General features: G+C 38.5%; 1 protein-coding gene across 2 annotated transcripts in view; it reads left to right on the top strand.

Annotated features, from left to right (window-relative positions):
* LOC139936729 (nucleoside diphosphate-linked moiety X motif 6-like) overlaps positions 1 to 22,028 on the top strand; it is a 106,002-nt gene that overhangs the window by 44,431 nt on the left and 39,543 nt on the right. For both annotated transcript variants that reach the window (XM_071931623.1, XM_071931624.1), the window contains exon 2: positions 19,323 to 19,397. In XM_071931623.1, coding sequence (XP_071787724.1) covers positions 19,323 to 19,397 — 75 coding nt within the window. The remainder of the gene's footprint in view (positions 1 to 19,322; positions 19,398 to 22,028) is intronic.

Below are 22,028 nucleotides of genomic sequence, written 5' to 3'. Positions count from 1 at the left end.
ACTACAATTTGCCAAAAGAATTCCCCAAAACTCAATTCAATTCTTATACGGGTTTGCCACATGTAAGAAGAATGCATCAACTTTTTCCGGTATTTAACTGACTGGAATGAACTAAAATTTGCAGGATTGTTTTTATGTTCACCAATTCGAAAAACTACTGGATGGGAATTAATTGGTTAAGAGACGAAGTGGCTAAAATAAAAAATTAACAATTACAAGAAGAGGTATCTGTAAATAAAGAAATATAGCGTTATTTTTTATTATTGCGGAATATTTATTGAGTGCCAGTTTGAAATTTTGATTAGTCTTTCCATTTTTCATTGAAAGTTTTTGGCATAAAAACAATTTCACAAAAACAATTTCACCCTCTCCTTGTTGCCTTAAAAGTCTACTCCGGGAAGCGAACTTTTTTTATAATTTGTTGGTGTTGAAAAACAACCACACACCAATTTTTCACATTCCTGGTAACATTTCATAATAACAAACAAATTATAGACATCTGTTGCTGTTATGGTTAGAAATAAAAAAATCCCTTCAGATTCAATTAGCTGTTGTTTCGATACTAATTATTCGCACCCGAACCCAAACTCAGTTGCAATTAGGGATTATAATGAGATCTCTTTGACAGGAAGAGTATGTGACCATGATGATGTGGCCGTGGTACCTTAACATTGTCGGGGTAGCTTCCCACAATGTGTGCTACCCATGCTGATGTAATTAACTGTGGTTTTGTATGCTGAAGGATACAAAATGTGACAGGGATGTGATCTGGGTTCGAAGCAGACCACAAGATCTTAAAGGGAAGGTTAGGCCGGAAAGCCTCCCAATCCCGAAGTCAGATTTCACAAAGAGCAAAATTGATCATAAAGTGTTACCCTTTTTTTTAGGTCAAGTTTTTGGTCATATTCTGAATCTCAGCTTTATTAGTCATCAAGTTTTTGAGAGCAATGTCATGATGCAAACTCACTATGGTACCGACAACTCATCTTAAGATGAAGCTTAGTGCTTTGTGAAATCAAGCTGATTCCACAAACAAGTATTACTAAAACAGGAACAAGTACTTAACCCAGATAACCACAAACAGATAATGTACACAAATCACAGACCAAGCTGACACATAATCATGCATTGTTGTTCTCACAAAGATGACCCTCTTAATTTGATAACATTTCGCGTGGTTTGTTACAGGTTTGTTGAAAACTTGAGGAGTGGAAAGAATGAATGTAGACCCTACTTCTCCTAAAAATTCTCTTGAACCTTAGCATTAAATAGGTGGAAAACAGTACTGATTTTGGAAAGTAAATTCATCTTATGGTTGTTTATCCAACTAGTGAACCAAGGCAGTCACGTTTTGTCAAAAACACCTAATGAATAACCATGAATGTAGACTTGTGGACAAGTCGTTAAATGTCGGTTGCGGTGATAGCGTTCCGACTCTCCCCTCGATTCCTGCGGTATTCTCGCAAGACTGCTGGCCCTGCGAGACTACTGCTCTCACGTCTACGGTCCCGTTAATGGGGAGAAGAAGTCGGGCAACCAGCAGTGTGCGTGAGAGCAGTGATCTCGCGAGAGCACAGCCACAACTCGACTATCTCGCCGTGTGGGACCATTAACGACTTGTCCACAAGTCTACCATTAATGCAGTAGAAATGCAATTCCATGGAATAACGGTTTATGGTGCTTAGCTTTGCCAAAAATGATCTTCTCACATTCTTAATATACTTCAGGACTACTGGTATCAAGTTTACAGATTTTTGATTGTTACTAATTATTGTCTCTTGCCTGTAGAGGTAGATTGCAAACTACTTAACAAATTGATGACCATAAAAACTTTCATGATGAGAGGCACTGCACCTGTTGATATTATAAACTACTTTGAGAAAGGATTTCCTTCAAAGTAATTTTTTGATTTTAAAACATTTGAATCTGATAATTGATTCATGCAAGCAGTGTCTCTCAGTTTTCTGAGGACTGGTGTTCATTTGCGAATGCTGCGGCCAGAGATGGGTTTTGTACTAAGTGTCAACTCGCTTAAAGGCAGTGGACACTATTGATAATTGTCAAAGACCAGTCTCCTCACTTGGTGTATCTCAACATATAAACAAAATAACAAACCTGTGAAAATTTGAGCTCAATCGGTCGTCGAAGTTGCGAGATAATAATAAAAGAAAAAAATCACCCTTGTCACACGGAGTTGTGTGCTTTCAGATGCTTGATTTCGAGACCTCAAATTCTAAATCTGAGGTCTCGAAATCAAATTCGTGGAAAACTACTTCTTTCTCGAAAACTACATTACTTCAGAGGGAGCTGTTTCTCACAATGTTTGATACTATCAACCTCTCCCCATTACTCGTTACCAAGAAAAGTTTTATGCTAATAATTATTTTGAGTAATTACCAATAGTGTCCCTTGCTTTTAACTTGGATTGATTCAACATTCTTAAAGTGAAATTTTGTTTCTGTTTTCTCAGTAAGACAGACGCTGTATTCAGGTGAAACTATCACAAAAAAATGTTGTTTTTTCTTTCCTATGTATGACCAAAAACCAATCTCTGACCCTACCTTTAAGGGAGGGAAGCAGTTTGACATTCATTGGTTAAGCATGGACAACAGCTGTAGGTAGGTGAGAGAAATCAGGGGTAAAAGAGTTTGCTTCACTCTAGATTGGGTTCACAAGTGCATCAAGTACCACTTACCGTTGGGGAATTGAGCAGGAATGAAAGAAGGATGTGTGCTTGTGTTCAGTGTTCTGAAGATTGAGGAAACATAATTTGTGAGCTCTCTCTAGACATAAAGCAAGGACCACTCAATGCTCTAGACTATGCTTTTTTTCCTTAAGCATGGAGAGGCTGGGTAATGACCGACTAAAAAAAAAAAAGATCTTTATTTCTCTTCATTTGGCCCTCTTGTGGCGTGTCATGACCTTGCAGTTAAGAGCACCAGACTCAAGCTCTGGTGTTTTTGATTAGCAGAGTGTGGGTTCGAGTCCCAGTCGTGACATATGTGTCTTTAAAGGCAGTGGTCACCATTGGTAATTACTCAAAATAATTGTTGGCATAAAACCTTTCTTGGTGACAAGTAATGGGGAGAGGTTTGTGGTATAAAACATTGTGAGAAACAGCTCCCTCTGAAGTGCCATAGTTTTGGAGAAAGAAGTAATTTTCCACAAATTTGATTTTGAGACCTCAAGTTTAGAACTTGAGGTCTCGAAATCAACCATCTAAACGCACACAACTTCGTGTGACAAGGGTGTTTTTTCTTTCATTATTATCTTGCAACTTTGATGACCGATTGAGCTCAAATTTTCACAGGTTTGTTATTTTATGCATATGTTGAGATACACCAACTGTGAAGGCTAGTCTTTGACAGTTACCAATAGTGTCCACTGCCTTTAAGCAAGATACTTAACTTAAAACCATGATGCTTTGTCCTCCGGATGGGACATAAAGCTGTTGGTCCCGTGTGTTGTGTAACGTAGGTAAAAGAACCCAGTGCACTTATCAAAAAGAGTAGGGGTTCGCCCTAGTGTTCCTGGTTTGATTGGCAGCATATTGCAGCACAGCACCTTGTAAACCATTACATGCTGCTATGTATAAACAGGAGTAAGTCTCATAATTCAAACGTAGTCCCACATACCTTGCAGGAAAATACTGTTTTTGTAAGCACATTGATCGCCACTGAGTAACGGATATGTGGCTATATAAGAAGCCACTATTATTATTATTGTTGTTATTTGAATTCACACTTTTGTGGGTTATTTTGGTTGAAAATATGAAAGTGATGTTGTTTGGCAATCTCCTTCCTAGAAACCCACATGGTCACTTATTAATAATACCCCCACCCCTGTCTGGAGGAAGACTGCATGGGCTTAGAGCCCTCCCTTTAGGAAGACTTCATGAGCTTAGAGCCCTCCTTTTAGGAAGAGTCCACGGGCTTCGAGCACACCCCTCATGAAGACACCACAGGGCCTAAAGCACACCCCTTGCTCCTCCCGCTGCACCACGGCCCCAGCTGTACCCTTCATGAAGGTGGAGTGAGCTGTCAATCACTGGACTCTGGTCTCCCCCCTTGTAGTCCCAGAATACCGAGGGAGAAACCTGTCAAGACACTCTTCTGCTATCACTTGGTCCAGTACACCTGGCCTCTGGGCCCAATTTCATAGAGCTGCTAAGCACACAAATTTACTTAGCATGACATTTCTTCCTTGATAAAAACAGGACTACCAATCAAATTTCCATTAGTTGCATATTGCTCGTTACTGGTATTCAGCTGTTGTTTGCTTATCTTGAAAATAATGTGGAAATTTAGTTGGTAATCATGGGTTTATCAAGGAAGAAATTTCATGCTAAGCAAATTTTCATGCTTAGCAGCTCTATGAAATTGGGCCCTGATTGCACCATAAAGTGCTTACCCTGTGAGTGAGAAGTTCAACCCCCCTAAAATGGCACACCATGGACCCCCCTCAGTTCCCCCCTCATACAAATATGTGAAACATTTAATATTTAAACAATTCTGCCCTTTTTTAGTGTAAATAGAACAAGTCGTGGAGGTAGTGAAAATAGTCCCCAGAAATATCTGTTGGTGTTTCTTTATACATGTGTAGGCCTAAGTGTTATCGCTTGTTGACAGAAATTTTCTCTTTCGAGGAGGGTGTGAAAAGGGCAGCAGCACCAATGGGTTTAAGTGCATGTATTATTTTGAAGTAACTTTTGAAGATGAATTTTTGTTGTCAAAAAAATTTTGTCATCTGGAATCTTGGCAATAATTCACAGTGAAAATTGATTCTTTTTTATGACTGTAGAATGGGACACTCTTCAAAATTACATCATTGACGCTCATACTATTCATATTTTCAAGAAACTGCTCAAATGTTATCTTTGGTTATTTTAAAAGTGTATTTGTAATTAATTTCATGTAACCACCAGTTTCTTAGATTAGAGTGTTTCAAAGAAGCGATTCCAACCAAACCAACATACTCCAAACCAAGAACCCCATAACAGTGGTTATGGTAAAAGAGATACCTCAAAAACGCTACCACTTTTTGAAATGAGTTTTAATAAGGGAATAAAAGAGTAGGCGACGAGTTCTTAAACGGCCGTTTAAATCGGCAGGGTCGTGGCCGTGTGATAAAGGCCCGAGCCGACTCTTTTATTCCCGTTCATAAATGCCCTAATGTTAAAAGCGACATAATTTAACATGTTTAGACAGTGTGACACTGTTTCATTTGCGAATTTTTTCGAAGTTTGCTGCAAATTTTCAAAATCTTTGGTAAAAATGTTTTTGCGCGTCGGTCGGTGTGTATACACGCGTGTAACATTTTACGCGCTGTTAATAATAGCTATGAATTGCATTCCGTGTAATTTAAATTGGCATACATTAGCAATTTTCAAAATCTTTTGCCAAAAATATGTTGTGTGTGCGTCGGGTGGTGGTGTGAATATGCGCGTGTGCACACACATTACGCGATGTTACTAATAGCTATGAATTGCGTTCCGCGTAAGTTAAGTTGGAGTACACAGCTTGCGTGCCCAACACGCGAAGCCAGCTGATCTTAAACAGCTCTAGCTGTGTCTTTATCAGCCGTTTAAACAACGCCACATGACGTGCTCTCAACCAATAGGAGTAGCGAAACTGTCTGGGGTATTTATGAATATAGGTTAGTTTATGGTATTCTACAACTATTTAGATAGGATTGAAACAAACAGTGGATTCCAATTACCCAAAGTCTACAATCCCTTTAACCTGTCAAAATAGAACTGTGCTTAAGAATGGTATCATAGATTTGTTTAGGGGCCAACGAACTTATATCTCTCATTCCACACTTGAAACGTCTAGCCACTTGTTCAAGATTTATACTAGTACGAATGTCTCCCTGTGGTTTTCAAATCTTGTGGACCATCTTTTTCGGCTTGCCTTAGAAAAAAAAGGAAGGAGAAAAAAATCTCAAGCTGCCCCCAAGCAAGTTTATCCATCACTGTGGGTTTTGCTCACCTGTCTGCCTGTCTGATGATGATTTGGGGGGGGGGGGGGGGTTGGCCCTCTTAAAGGGAAGGTATGCGTTTAGTAATCGCTCTTGAAATTAATGGCTGTAAAAACTCTTGGTTAGATGCCCACAGCTTTCGATAGTATAAAGCTTTTTGAGAATCATTTCAGTTTGAGGTAATGTGGCGATATGTAAAAGAAAAAATATATAAGTTTTTATGCCCCCAATTTTTAATCTGAGAAGCGTTATTTCTCAGATGGTGTAATTCTATTTTTGGGATTATTTTCCTGCGTGAATAATTTTGCTCCTGATTTTCTCTGATAAATCAAAAAAATGCAACCCCCTTTTGAAATTATTTTCCACATGTTAGTTTCTTACCTCCATGGTTTTATTGTATTACGCCTACATTTATACTTGGTTTGAAAACCAAGGGTATGTTTTGCCTTTAATTTCTGCGATGTTTTCTAGCTGTACACAGACCCTGAGTGATAAAAGGAACACCCATGGGCAAGGAATACCACTTTCCCCTGTCAAAACAGGTTTGATCCCTTCCTTGTGCTCTTTGCTTTGTGGGGCTGTGATAGTACAGGGAGGGTTTGACCATGGGAAGAGGAAGGCTGAGACCCAAGGTCTAAATCACCGTTTGACATCTGCCAAGCCAGGGCCCAATTTCATAAAGCTGTTAAGCAGAAAATACTGCTTAGCAAATTTCTTATACTGCTTAGCAAATTTTTTGTTTTGCTAAGCATAAAATGAGTGGGGCAACAGGGGCCAATATCACGAAGCTGTTGAAGAGAAAATATGCTTAGCAAATTTCTTTGCAACCTTCTTTGCAAATTTCTTTGCACGATTTTAAACTTTGTGGAGTTTTGGTTAGTAACCAGTTTCTGGTAAGCAAGATTTGTCCGTGCTTAGAAAGTTGTGCTTTGTGCTTACAGGCTCAGGGCCCAATTTCTTAAAGCTGTTAAGCAGACAACACTGCTTAGCAAATTATTTGTCAAGTATAAAACTGGTGGGGCACCAGTTAAAACAATGCAAACTTAATTTAATTTTGGCTGGTGGTAACCTGTTTCTGCTAAGTGATACTAATTTGATGTTCTTTTCTTTGTTAACTTCTACTTGATGTAATTTTTTTAACATATTATGATGTTGACATGTGCAATTCATTTTTTTTAACTGCGAGTCATGTTTTAATAAACGATTTTTGAATTGAATTGAAAGTTACTTAGCAAGTTTTTCTGCTTGTTTTATGAAATTTGGCATAGTTGCAACAATGTAAACTTTATAAAAGTTTTTGGCTGGAAACCAGTTTCTGTTTATAAGCAGTATTTGTCTGTGCTTTGAAAGTTTTTATGCTTACAGGCTTTGTGAAATAGGGCCAAGAGCGTCTGCTAAAAAAGTACAATTCACTCTTGGTGAAAAGAGATTTTGGAGTAACATTTTCTCTAAAATCTGTTTGATTTCCTGTGGCTCTCTAAATTGATAGATAATTCAGTATTTAAAATGAGATAATCTACAATTCACTCTTGGTGAGAAGATATTTTTGAGTAAACTTTCCTTTAAAAAATTGACCATTTGTTTGACTCCTGTGGCTCTCCAAAACAACTCAATGTTTAAATTGTGATAGTCATGACTCATGTGGCATACAAAGCAATAGTTCTTGATATTGGAATGTGTTCAAGTGAAGCAATTACTATTGACTGATGGTTGAAGGAAGTTTTTTATTTTTCAGTAGGTCATGATTTCATCACAGGAAGTAGGTTTATTCCCGTGAGAATCTGGTACTAACCAAGTCGGCCCTGACTGTATCACCTATCACCACACATTGAATGGAGGGAGCCCTCATTAGGCTAACAGGGCCTCGTCGGTTAAACTACCCAAATTTGGGTATAAAACTTCAACCCGATTTGAACTTTTTCTCTGAGTGAGAATATTAGTGGTCCTTAATCAGGCGACAGTAACACCTACCCAACTTGGATTTACTTTTACTCTGATTAGAACTTTGGCCGTGTCCGAATTAGCGACTTTGGCTACAGCTACGGCTAGATCAGCGCGTCTGTCAGTGTTGAAGAATGGCAGACGCGCGCGCCCTAGCCGTAGCTGTAGCCGAAGTCGCCAATTCGGACACGGCCTTTGTCTCCTTTATGAGGATATTATAGTGGTCCCCAATCGGGCAACAATGATATTTACCCAAATGGGATTTACTGACAACCTTGTCCCCCAGCTTCACTGCCATGGGCAGCGCGCCGTATCGATACCTCTCGTCACTAACCCCTGGGAGGGATGCAATGGGAAACAACGCTGATTGGCTCAGGAATGGTTATGCATTAGATGTCAAGTGCGTGCGCGCGTAGTTTTAAGATATTTGCATGTTGATCACGCCTGCGTTTTTTATGACATGAACACGTTTTTTAAAAACAAAAACATTTTTTTAAGACGAAAGACATGCGTGCGCGCGTAGAACAGATTGAATATATACGCTCATGTATGGCTCATTTAAATGTGCTAGCATATAGCACATTTAAATTTGCCAATTCCAGGGGTTATGATCGAGCAAGGCGTGCTGGGAAAAAATGGCGTGGTGAGATCTATCACCCCTGGGAACGAGGTTGCTTGTCTCCCCATGAGGATATTAGTGCTCGGATCAATCGGGCAACAGAAGAGACATCTACCCAACTGGGATATGCTTTTGACCCTGATTGGAACCTCGTCTCCTTATGCGGATATTATAGTGGTCCCCAATCAGGCAAAAGTAACATGTACCCAATTGGGATTTACTTTTGCCCTAATTGAAACCTTCCCAAAGAAGATACCAGTGGTCCGCAACTAGTCAACGAAGACACCTGCCAAACTGGGATTTATTTTTACCCTGATTTGAACCTTGTCTCCGATTGATGATCTTATGATAGTGGTCCCCAATCGAGCGACATTGACGCCTACCCAACTTGGTTTACTTTTACTCTGATAGGAACTTTATCTCCCAATGAGGATATTAGTGGTTCCCAATCGGGCAAAAGTAACATCTATCCAACTGGGATTTACTTTTACACAGATTGGAACCTTGTCCCCAATGGTCCTCTTGAATAGGGGAACCCTCAGGCAACAATGACACCTACTCAGACAGCAATGCTTGCTTAAACTGGGCTCAATCTGGTCCAATGAGGGTATACTCTAACCCCAACTGGTGCCCTCATCTCCCAATGAGGTGCTCCAATCAGGCACCCCTATGGATGGCAATGACACCAACACTCACATAACGGGTAAAGCATCTTATCTCACTGGCCACTTCAAAACATCTCTCAACTTGCTGAATTCCAAGGCATTTTAGGGCAAGATTTGAGGTCGAATTCTCACCCTCGATGTAGTAGATTGAATCCACATTGACACTCTTATACATTGATCTACTTAACATCAATCATTCCCAAAAAACTAAACTTCTTTTTCAGTAGATTTAGTGAGTTTTTTTTTTTTGGACCGGATATTGTCAGATATAGGTTAGGAAAGTAGGGGATTTTCTCCCGCGGATCTGCAAAAAACATCTATACAACACGGAGCTGGCTCGATTCCAGAAAGATGTTATGTTGACCAAAATACCACGTAACCTTCATGGGTTTGGGTCATGGTTGGCCATGGTGTTTACATCAACTGCCATAATTATGTAAAAACGTTGATGGACAGGCATTTGGGCTGCAGGGATTGTTATACAGCTAGCCTATTATTACGGGCCCATGTCATGCCAGAGTAGAGACGCATTCTTTTCTGGCCGGGGCTGTATATGTTAGAATGACAACGCTTGCTTAACGGGTATGATGCATTGTTGGGTTTTGGAGGGGTTATTTATTGCGAAACTCTAGTGTTTTTCAGCAAACTAGCAAACTGGTGTTGTGCAAATCTCAGCAGATTGGGTGGTTATGTTTTCAAGAAAACGGTGAATGACAGTTTGTACTTTGGAAGGGATTTTTTTAATGTTCATATTTTGTTTGTATTTGCGTACTATAAAAAATTTGCTTCATCAAAATAAAATCTTAAGGTTTACAGTAGGAAATGTGTATAAGAAGACATGGTGTTGGTATATAAGGCTAGATATCACGAAGAGCTAAGATTGTTCTTAGTTGTGTATCAATCTTAACTGTTAAGCAAAGTGGGATGTCACTTTAATAATTACTCTAACTAATAATTTAAAGAGACCATAACGGCTCTTTTCAGAGCCAATGCTCCTCCCCGGAAGTTTACAATTTATAGTTAACTTCCTAACTCATCTAAAAACGAGTATGTGCTTTGTGAAATCTAAACCAGGTTACCGTGAAAAACTTTCTGGTTTAAAAGGTTATTTTTTGTATAGTTAGAAATCACAATTTATACCTTTACGTTGCCCTTTGCAGCATAGTGGGAGACCCTTCTGCTTGGAAAATGAAAATGTGGGGGAAATTTTAAATAAAAAAATTAGCCCCGCATCCAATTATTGCCATCTGATTGAATATAATTTGTTAGATTTTCTTTTAATGAGTTTAAGAAAATGACATATTTATTGCCTTTTTTTTTTGGGGGGGGGTTGACTTTCATTGAACCTAAGAAGAAAAAAACATATCATCAAACTTATTTATGAAAATTGCAATAACTGCTTTTCCAGCGTAAATAAGTATCCATTATACCTCCTCACCTTGATCTGAACAGTTATTTAATTATTTCATTTCCCGCCGGTAAATTAATACTAATAATCATAATTGGCTCCCCGATGGGCAACCATTTAATTTCAGTCATGAAACACCGCTGGATTTCCTTCAAATTAAATGTGACAACTGTTGTTTGAGAAACATGTTAAAGGTGAAGTTTATTTATTTTATTTTTTATTTTAAATTTTTAGACATACACAATAGTTACAAGTTGTATAGGGGCTGTCAAGGTTAAAACAAAAGTATAAAAACTGTCATCAAAAGATGTGTAAAACCAGACCCCTGCCAACGATAAAAATATAATTATACAATATAAAAAGTTACAGGGTTGATAAAATTTGCGTAGTGGTGTCTAGCCTGGTCCATCAACCTCTGGGACCCTGGTTCGAATCCCACTTGGGGCACTATGTGAAAAGGTTTTTCAGTCCCGCTGGCTGCATATTTATTTCTTGGAATAATTCTCTGAGGTTTTCTGCCAACTGAAACTTTCTTCCTTGTCTTCTCTCCATTGGGTTCTGGGCGAGTACAGCGATTATGTTCGCTTTTCTGAGAGTCCTTGGCTTCACGAGCAGAATCAATAAATGAAATGAAATGAAGTGAAATTAGTTTCATCAATTCAGGAGGTCACTTGTTAAACAGTTTGTGCCAGTTGTGCATTCTCGAGAGAATACTGTTAGTCAGGAAAATGTTGAACAAATTTTGACCCCATAAACACTTTACTCCCAAAGCGCAGACAAGATATCACTTGTTCAATAAACTCTTGCTTTGGTGAGATGTAGACCAAAGAGCTATTCCAGCAGCTTTATTCCACTACTGCATCTCTTTGGAACTCCTTGCCTGTTGCATGTTTCCCTCCATCCTACAATCTAGACTGTTTGAAGAGGAATATCAATTCCTACCTTCAGCTCCCCTGAGTTATTTTCATCTTGAATATATTTCTTTTTGTATAGCTCCTTAACAAGAGTAGCCTGTTTAGCCTTGTTTGGGGCAAGCTTGCATTTAAACAAAAATCTAATTGTACAAAGATTTTCAAAGCTCAGTCGTATTGTGTTTATTGAAAACTCAAGGATGGGAACGATAAAATGAATGACACTTTTCCCAAAAACAATTTTCTGTTACCATTTTAAAGGCAATGGACACTGTCGGTATTTAATCAAAATAATATTTAGCGTAAAAACTTACTTGGTAATGAGCAATGGAGAGCTGTTGATAGTATAAAACATTGTGAGTAACAAACCTGTTTCTCACTCAAATATTAAAAGAATTCAAGCCTGAAGCCTTTTATTAGGCATCAGAAAGGACACAAATTTGCCAAAGGGTGTTTTTTCTTTCATTGTTTGCTTACACATTAAATGACAAATGTGGCCTATATTTTCACAGGTTTGTTATCTTATGCATATATGTTGGAATACACCAAGAGAATATTGGTCTTTGACAATATTACGGTACCGAATTAGTCCAGTGCCTTTGTGCCTTTAAAAAAAAAAAAAAAAAAAACACATATAAATTTGACACAATTTTCACAGCTAGGTCTTATAATATTGTGTTTACTACAAACCCAACGAAGGGAATGATGAAATGAAGTAAAAACCAATGATCTGTTATCCCTTTAAAAACTTTCACCCTGCTGAGAAGGGGAACCCTAGAGTGCCGAGGGGGGTCATAACTTGAGACACCGTGGTCCTCCTTCATGAGTCTGCTTCTCATTTGTGGGTTACAGCAGAGACAAGAGGTTTCCCTCCTCTTTAAAGACACTGGACACCTTTGGTAGTTGTCAAAGACAAGTCCTCTCACGTATTGGTGTATCTCAACATATGCATAAAATAACAAATCTGTGAAAATATGAACTCAATAGGTCGTCGAAGGTGCAAGAGAATAATGGAAGAAAAAACACCCTTGTTGCACAAGTTGTGTGCTTACAGATGCTTGTATTCGAGACCTCAGCTGAGGTTTCAAATTATTCAAAACATTTTAGTGAGAAAACAACGTTACTTCGGGGGGAGCCGTGTTTCACAATGTTTTATACTATCAACAGCTCTCCATTGCTCGTTACCAAGTAAGTGTTACTTACAATGATTTTGAGTAATTACCAATAGTGTCCAGTGCCTTTAAGTTTGTGGGGACAACTTAATTGCTAGACACCTGTAACCATAGAACCTTGGTCAATTATGCATCACTAGGCAATAGGGGCTTTTTATCTGTGGTTACCGAGGAGGTCTCCATAGTGTCCAGTCTGGGACGAATTTGATGGGGGAGCAATGTCTACTGACCAGCAGGGCTGCTAGACCCTCAGTCCAGACTGGTCAAGCAATAGGGCCAATTAGTGTCCAGTCACTGTTTGCTCAAACGATTGTGGTTTTCAAGGGGCTCCCTCTAAAATGGGAAAAGTCACCTTTTTACTACAAGTTTTCAATGCATTGGTTGAACCAGAGAGGAAGGAACAGACCTTGCTCTGTCTATGGCTAAACCCTCTGCCAAATAGAAAGGAATTCTGAGCATGGATGTTGTTCGACAAGCAGATTTGAAGCTTTTGTTTTACCACTGTGACATCTAAATCTAGACCTGCACCACCTCTAGAAAGCTCTCCCAAATTCTCCTTCAAAATTGTTCTTACTCTTATTCTCAGTTTTCATTTGTTCATTCGTGCTATCTTGCTCTAGTGGCCCCATACTTCATAGACTTGTCTCTCACATTATTTACAAGCTAGATTTGTACTTGCAACCATTGTCATTTAAATAAAAGCAAATTAGTTTGGAGACATAATTGGGAGACTTAAAGGCACTGGACACCTTTGGCATTTGCCATAAGACCAGTCTGTTCACTCTAAAAAATAACAAACCTGTGAAAATTTGAGTTCAATTGGTCGTCGAAGTTGCAAGAAAATAGTGGAAGAAAAAACACCCTTGTCGCACAAGTTGTGTGCTTTCAGATGCTTGAGTTCAAGAGTGACCTCAGCTGACTGTGAGGTCTCGAATTCAATTCAAATATTTTAGTGAGAAACTCAGAAATTACTTCTTTCTCAAAAACTACATTCCTTCAGAAGGAGCCATATCTCACAATGTTTTATTATCAACAGCTCTCCGTTGCTCGTTACCAAGTAATTTTTTTATGCTAACAATTATTTTGAGTATTATTTCTCCATGCGGGAGGGAGAAGGGGGGAGAAGGGGGGGGGGGTTGTAGTAGGTGGAAGCGATTAAGAGATTGATCTTTAAGAAATTTATTTTAACAATCCAGTTATGAGACAGGACTGTTTAGTAGAACTCTTTTAGTGGAATCTTTTAGTGTACATTCCCTTCAGGAGATAATAATTTTCCAGAGCATTTCTCACAATTCCGCCTTGAGCTGATGATCTCTTCCAGACAGTTTTACAGAGACATTGGTCAAAGGAAATATTTAGGAATGCTTCATTCAGTATTTCCTGGGGAGTCTCTTTGATGTAAACAGGGTCGACAGAGAGGGTGCCAGTGGTAATTAAAAGACTCCCAGTCTGCTAGAAACTGTGGCACCACAGATCTCTAACCATTCAAACTGATGAGGCACTGACCATCTCATACAGCCATAATCGGAGTCACTTCTAATCTGGATTCACGGTTTTGTTGTTGCTGCATAGCCAGTGGTTTGTTCTAGGGATGACATAGTTCAGACTTTTATCTGAATTCAGACTTTATGTATTTGGGTTGCCTTAACACCATGTGTGTATCTACTTGCCAGGTAAAGTTTGCTCTTTAGAGAACTGCCTTATATGTTTTACTACCAGCAGAGTAGATTTATTGGATTGTTTGGGAGACTTCTCAGTTCTGAAATGAACTGTCCTGCTTTTTAACTACTAACTGGGCGGAAGGTAGAGATATTGGCTGGGACTACTACTTTAGCTTGTAATTAAAGGGTTTTGGTACGTTTTGTTGGCCATGGCATGAATCCCTACTCACTGTGAAATAAAGATGTTTGTAATATAATTCGCCTGTTGAAACTTCAATCTCATTTGCCGTCAAGTTTTTGAGAAAAAAAGTGAAAGTCACAGAGCAACGTTTTCAGGAGAGTCTCACTGAGACGAAAATTATTTTTGTGAAATTGTTGTACTCATTTCTCAAAAACTACAGCAACTCAGCTGTTAAGGCCGGGTCCCACTGCAGCGATAACGAGAACGATAACAATAACGACGCAAAGAGAACGCATTCCATTGGTTGAATGAACGTGTGCGTATTCTGCGGGGAGCAATTCAACCAATAGAATGCGTTCTCTTTGCGTTGTGATCGTTATCGTTCTCGTTATCACTACAGTGTGACTCGGCCTTTACTCCTCCTAACTTAGAACTAGCCTCAAACTCCTAATAGTTCCTAGGACTAGTCCTAACCAAACTCTATGTGAAATCGACCCCTGGATGGAAAGTGTCACGTTTGATGCTGGAGAAGTGAGTGACAATTGTTACAGTATTGCTCATTGATAGGTTGAGTGGGCATTTTAGTGGTATCTTTCCTTGCCTTCCACCTCTGGGGGACCATGGTTCAAATCCCGCCAGGGCACTTCATGTATTGGGTTTTCTGTCCTACATGTGTACCTGATCATCAGTTGACTCCCAAAATCGCCGCGTGATGTGCGTGCAAGATGACTGAGGAATTCAAATTTAAAGATACTATGTCAGATTTTTTGGCTGATTTGACCCAAAAATTTTGATTTAAAATTCAATAGATATTTTGATGGGGGTCAAGAAAGTTACAAGCTTTCATTTGAGCCATTGCTCGGAAAAGTCCGCCAATTATTAGTAGCAGTGAAATAAAGACTCAAAATTAGTTTTTGTCGGGATCCCGACAATATATCACGTGACCAATTCTTATGTGTTTTATAAGAAACGTTTTAAATTTTTGTCATGGTTCCTGACCATTAAAAGTAAAAGTTAAACTTGCGGGTGATACTCTTTGAATTACAATTCACTAAAAAAGATCAATTTTTTTATGATTGGGGCAAAAAATCTGACATAGCATCTTTAAAGCAATAACTTGTGACTAAGCAAGTTTTTGTACCAGACATAATTCAAATCTTACTTGCAACACTTATATAAAGAAAAAGTCCTGATTGCCAACTTTAAAGCTTGATTTACAACCCAGAGGGGATGTGGGTTGGGTGGGGGTGTGGGATGTGTCACTTAAGCTTCCCTGTGGGCAGCATCCTGTATCCTCTGACTTAGCAAAGTGATGTCGTGGCCGAGCGGTTAAGAGCACCGGCTCAATCTCTTGTGTTTCTGCAGCAGAGTTTGTGTTCGAGTCCTGGGCCCAATTTCATAGCGCTGCTAAGCACAAAAATTTGCTTAGCATGAAATTTCTTCCTTGATAAAAACAGGATTACCAACCAAACTCCAGTTGTTGCATGTTGGTTCTTACACTGGTATGCAGCTGTTGTTTGCTTGTCCTGAAAATCACCTGGAATTCTGGTGGTAATCCTGTTTTTCTCAAGGAAGAAATTTCATGCTAAGCAAATGTTTGTGCTTAGCAGCGCTATGAAATTGAGCCCTGGTCGTCCGTCGGCAAGATGCTTTGCCATCAAGTTCTTTGTCCTTTGGATGGGACATTAAGTTGTTGGTCCCGTGTTCTAGGATTGGTAGCGCATGTAAAAGAATCCTGAAAAAATTATCAAGAAGAGTATAAAGGGTTACCCTGGTGTTTCTGGTTCATAGCAAACACCCTTGTTAACAGGTTTCCTCAGATTTGCGAGCTACAGTAATTAAGTTGGTTCACTTTTGAGGCATCCTTGGGTTTTTTAAACCAAAAAACATATACTACTGCCGCTATAAGAAGAGTATGGTTCGATTTAAAAAATAAATTCAAAAAGTACATGCACTTTCCTCCTTTAGCATTTTGCAAAATTAGTCACAGGTTTCTTCCATGAATTTAATGAGCCGGGCCCACAGCAGAAACAAATCGGATATTAATTTTTTTCTAATGGGAAAAAGGCCGTCTCTTTTACATCATGCTCCAGTTAACGCCAGACATATGGATTCCTAAAGTGATTTATTCATCATTGATCTATTCATTTTGCTTTCCGAAACGAGGAACGAGGGCTGGATATTAATAACTGCAACCTGAACTCTCGAGGACACTAGAAAAAAAAGTAATTGTGAGGAATCTTTTCCCAAGAATCTTTTTTAGACGGCAGCTATTTTTGTCTTGTTCCCATGCAGTAACTATTGGTTTGGCAGCAAGGCCAAGTCCGAATTGGCGGCTACAGCGCTGGCTACAGCTAGATTCCACACGATCATACGCTGAGATATATGTAACACATCCTTAGCAACAGCCTTGGCAACAGCCATAGCCGGAGCTGGAGCTGCCAATTCAGACACAGCCTTAGGCTGCAGTGTCCAAATTACTGGCTACGGCTACGGCTACGGCTAGGTTTCTGCATCTCAAAGCACTCATTATTTTTTCTATAGATTTGCTCGAAAACATGAGACCCATTTATTTTAATGATTTGGGATTGAACTTGGACTAATTTATTAGAACGGGATTTGAACCAAAGACTTCCGGATAAACGTGTAGCACTCTACCAACTGAGCTGTGTGTTTACATATACATAACACCAAGTGACAGCTTACAAGGTGCTGTGGTGCGTGGAAGTGTCGTGGCCGAGCGGTTAAGAGCACCAAATTCAAACTCTGGTGTTTCTAATCAGCAGAGTGTGGGTTCGAATCCCCAGCCGTGACACTTGTGTCCTTAAGCAAGACACTTCACCATTGCTTCGTCCTTCGGATGGGACGTAAAGCCGTTGGTCCCATGTGTTGTGTAATGCATGTAAAAGAATCCAGTGCACTTTTTGAAAAGAGAAGGGGTTCGCCCCGGTGTTCCTGGCTGTGGCTGCTGTATGCGCCGTAGCACCTTGTAAACCCTTGCAATGTGAAAACAGACTTGTATTTGTTGCAGGCGGTCATTTTTAAAATTTATTTATAAAGAAACCTCTCCCTGTTCTTTTATTTCTGTTGTAAAGCAATTTGTTATTTAGAAATGATGAAATGGGTTTGGAATTATGATTCAGAACATCAGATTTCCATTTTAAAATCTGACAGTGGATTGTTTGGTAGAATAGTTTTAGTTTCAGAAATGTTGGTGAAGCTGCTGGTATTTCTAGTATTGCTTTGCTTGAAGTTGTTTGCTTATTGATTGCTTATTGATTGATTGCTAATTGACTGATAATTGATTGATTAATTAATTTATTGTTTGTAGGTTTTCTGTGGCTTTGCTGGTGGTTTAGGATATTAAGTAATTCTTTTGGGTAGGCCCTACACTGTGTAAACAAAAACTCATAATAGAGCCGGGTGTCGGCTCTTAACAAGGCAGAAAGTGTGTCCCAGATTGATTGATTGAATGATAAAAGTGATTGAATAAAATTGATTTTCCCCACTTATTTAAGCTGATTGGGTGTTATTGGAGAATGTTGATGATTGCATTTTAACTTTGATTGGACAAATCATGGAGGAAGGAAATTACAGTACCAATTTTGTATTGTTCATTATAGATTGATGGATTTTTGGCTTGTTCATAACAAAAAATATCAAAAATACTTGGTTGATCCTATGTCATATTAGCCTAGATTATTGATTGATCATCCTAGACTGATTGGTCTTGGGTCTAGGCCTGAGGTCTTATCCGCCAGTGGGTCAGTTTTCAATGCCTTGTATTTTGTTGGGTTTTGTTGCGGATTCTTTCAGGGGAGTATACACTGACCACATAAATGGCTTTTTTTTTTTTTTTTGTGAGACGTTTGACCTTCAAGCATTTGGGTCAAGTGAAATAAAAAAATGCTGTTTAAAAGAAATCCTGTAATTTTATGGTGATTTAGCTGTCAGAAACTACCATTAAATTTATGATACACCAAATTCAACAATACCTGAATGGAAGTGTGCTCTCTATTTTAAAAGAGACATTATCACACTTTAATATTAGGGTTTATTCCAATAAAGTGCCGTTGACTTCAAGAAAATCACTACTCATAAATTTGAACGTAAATTTGCACTGAAACATTTTACAACTTTGGGAGTAAAAGTATACCATATATTTGATGGAAAGTTGTTACTGAAGATTGTGGCCGTGCAATAAGTACAAACGGTAAATTTAAGTTGTTTACTGTAACTGTTTACAGTGATTACTGGTGATTATGGTATGAAAGAAGCACTTAAAGGAACACGTTGCCTTGGATTGGTCGAGTTGGTCTTTAAAAAGCGTTTTTAACCGTTTGTTATAAAATGCATAAGGGTAGAAAGATATTGTAAAAGTAAGATACAATGATCCACACAAAAATGCCTCGAAATTGCACGGTTTTCCTTTTACCTTGTCGACTAACACAGTCGGCCATCCATAAATGGCCGACCGTGTTAGTTTCGCAAGGTAAAAGGAAAACCACGCAATTTAGAGGCAAATTTGTGTGGATCATTGTATTCTACTTTTAAAACATCTTTTTAACCATGTGTATTTTATGACAAACGGTTACAAACGCTTTTAAAAGATCAACTCATCCGATCCAAGGCAACGTGTTCCTTTAAATTGTAGGAACTAAGGTTCTTCTGCTCACCTTTCTTTAGTCTGCTAAACTACAGATCTTGCCTGAAGTCTGTTACCTTCATACTACCAAACTGATTTTATTGGATAATTTTATTGAATGTTTGATTTTTGTTTTACAGATTGACTTGTCTGGGCTTCACATCCAAGTTCACAATGACATTCTCCTGGCTGCAGCACAACATTCAGGTTTTAGGGTAAGATTTCTTTTCATCCTCCACCCCAGCACAACGCTAAAACCATCTTAACCTCACTCTAAACACTTAAGAGTCGAATCCAACAGTTGCATGAGTTCGTTGAGTGATTACCCTTTGAAAGTGTTGAATCCAGCATTTTATATGTTAAATCCAGCATTTTAAAGTATTCGGTCAACAATTTAAGTGTCTGTTTAACGTTTAAAAATTTGATCCAACAATTAAAAGGAATTTTTTTTGAGAAATGTTGAAATAACACTAAAATTGTTGAATTTAACACCCTTTTTGCGTTGGATTAAAAATTTAAAATGCTAGATTTTAACAAACAAAGCGCTGGATCCAACACTTTCAAAGTGTAGTCACTCACCGAACTCATGCAAGTGTTGGATCCAACTCTTTAGATTTTAAGAGTGCTTCATAAGCTTGAGCAGTACATTGTGTTTTGTAAATGCAACCGTAGATAGTTCAACTTCTGTTACCCATGCACTCAATCGTAGGCAGATCACTGTTTTGGGGATGAGTAAATTAATTTCTATCCTGAAGTTTTTTATTTAGACACACCTCACACATCATGTGGAAAAGTCTTAAAGTGTGGTTATTACGTTGGAGTGAAAACAATGTAACGCAGTTCATGTTTTGTAAAGTATTTTGTGCACATTTCTACTGGTCTTTTTTTGTTGGTGGCTGTCAAGGAAAGCAACAATGATTTGTGAGGCCCTTGGATTTGACTATTTTTGGCTTGAAATATCTATATTTATTGAGGAGTTTGAAAGTCAGAGAGCTTTCAGACTGAAACTATCAAATACAGTACAAAATAGCACAAAAAGAACATTTCCTCATTCATCGCGTTCTTGTCGCCTGCACTGTCGGATGTGCATTAAAATAACGGAATAAATTTACAATCTTAAAATTAGATTAAATTAATATAGATAAACAAGAAGAAAAAATTAAAAAATTCACAGACCAAACCATAAAACACAACACATTGGCATGTAACAGAGGAACTAAATAACTTCAAAGAGTTGACTAAAACACCAACACAGATTACACATTTTTCGAGCTAAACTGCGGAGTGTTTTTATGTCTTGATGGGCTCTGTGTAGACCAGTGCTTAGAAACCTGTTAAAAAAATGAAAGAGTGACTGACACACCAACAGGCGATCATCAAAACCTTTTTTAGAATAACACAAATAATGGATTTCACCAGGTTTTTCTATTATTCAATACATAACTAGTTGTTTACCAAATGACACTCGGTGGAAATGGAATAAACACAACAATCTGTCTCATTCATGTTGAGGGGAAGTGGGGTGGTGGGTTGAGAAAAAGAATCAGAAAAAGAAGAAGGGCGAGAGGGTAATAAAATAAAGAGAACGAGACTGGCTTGGGAATTCCACCGGATCGTTCCGGAAATAATCCAGATTGGCATTGTCAGTATTGAACATTTCAACCGGGCAAAATTTGTTTTATCCATAACAAGTATTCATTTTGATGGCATTAACATACCGGAATAACTTCCGGAGCTGAGCGAGGAGACAGAGAGAGATGACGACTTATTAAATTGATTGGGCCGAGGAGACCGGTTCAGCCAAAGGAAGGAAATCTCTTTAACTTTTGAAAGCTTGTTGAAATTCCAGATGGACTCATCAACAGGCTCTGACATTGCCGGAATCGTTACACTACTAGTTTTTGTCTCCTTTCCTTCTTTTCTGTCAGTGATCTTTTTAAAGGCACTGGACGCTATTGGTTATTACTCAAAATAGTTATTTAGCATAAAAACTTACTTGTGATCAAGCAACAGAGAGCTGTTGATAGTGTATGGTATGAAACATTGTGAGAAGCGGCTCCCTCTGAAGTAACATAGTTTTTGAGAAAGAGGTAATTTCTCACTCAAATATTTGAATCTAATAAAAGACTTCAGGCATGAAGCCTCTTTTAAGGCATCTGAAAGCACACAAATTTGTGCAACAAGGGCGCTTTTTCTTTCATTATTCTCTTCCAATTTCAATGACCAATTAGTCAAAATTTTCACAGATTGGTTGTTTTAAACTTATATATGTTAGGATACATCAAGTGAGAATACTGGTCTTTGACAATTACCAAAGGTGTCCAGTCCCTTTAAAAGTCATTCGACAGGAAACTTTTTATAATAATCGTGAGTTGGTTCTTCTCAGGGGGAAAGTTTACCATTATAGAAGGAACTCACTTCATAGACAGAGCATCTAGTCATCGTGTAACAAACAAACACACAACTTAAATACACCTGTAATAGCCATCTTTCTATGGCGATGACGACGTTAGACTCGGGTGATCACTATTATAAGTCAATGTTGTGATTTAAAGGCACCTTTGGTAATTGTCGAAGACCAGTCTTCTCACTTGGTGTATCTCAACATAAGCATAAAACAACAAACCTGTGAAAATTTGAGCTCAATTGGTCGACGAAGTTGCGAGATAATAATGAAAGAAAAAATACCCTTGTCACACAAAGTTTTGTGCTTTCAGATGCTTGATTTCGAGACCTCAAAATCTAATTCTGAGGTCTCGAAATCAAATTTGTGGAAAGTTATTTCTTTCTCAAAAACTACGTCACTTCAGAGGGAGCCGTTTCTCACAATGCTTCATACCATCAAC

The sequence above is a fragment of the Asterias amurensis genome, chromosome 4 (assembly GCF_032118995.1).
Source record: "Asterias amurensis chromosome 4, ASM3211899v1".
Lineage (NCBI taxonomy): Eukaryota > Metazoa > Echinodermata > Asteroidea > Forcipulatida > Asteriidae > Asterias > Asterias amurensis.
This window is presented reverse-complemented; position numbering and strand designations above follow the sequence as displayed.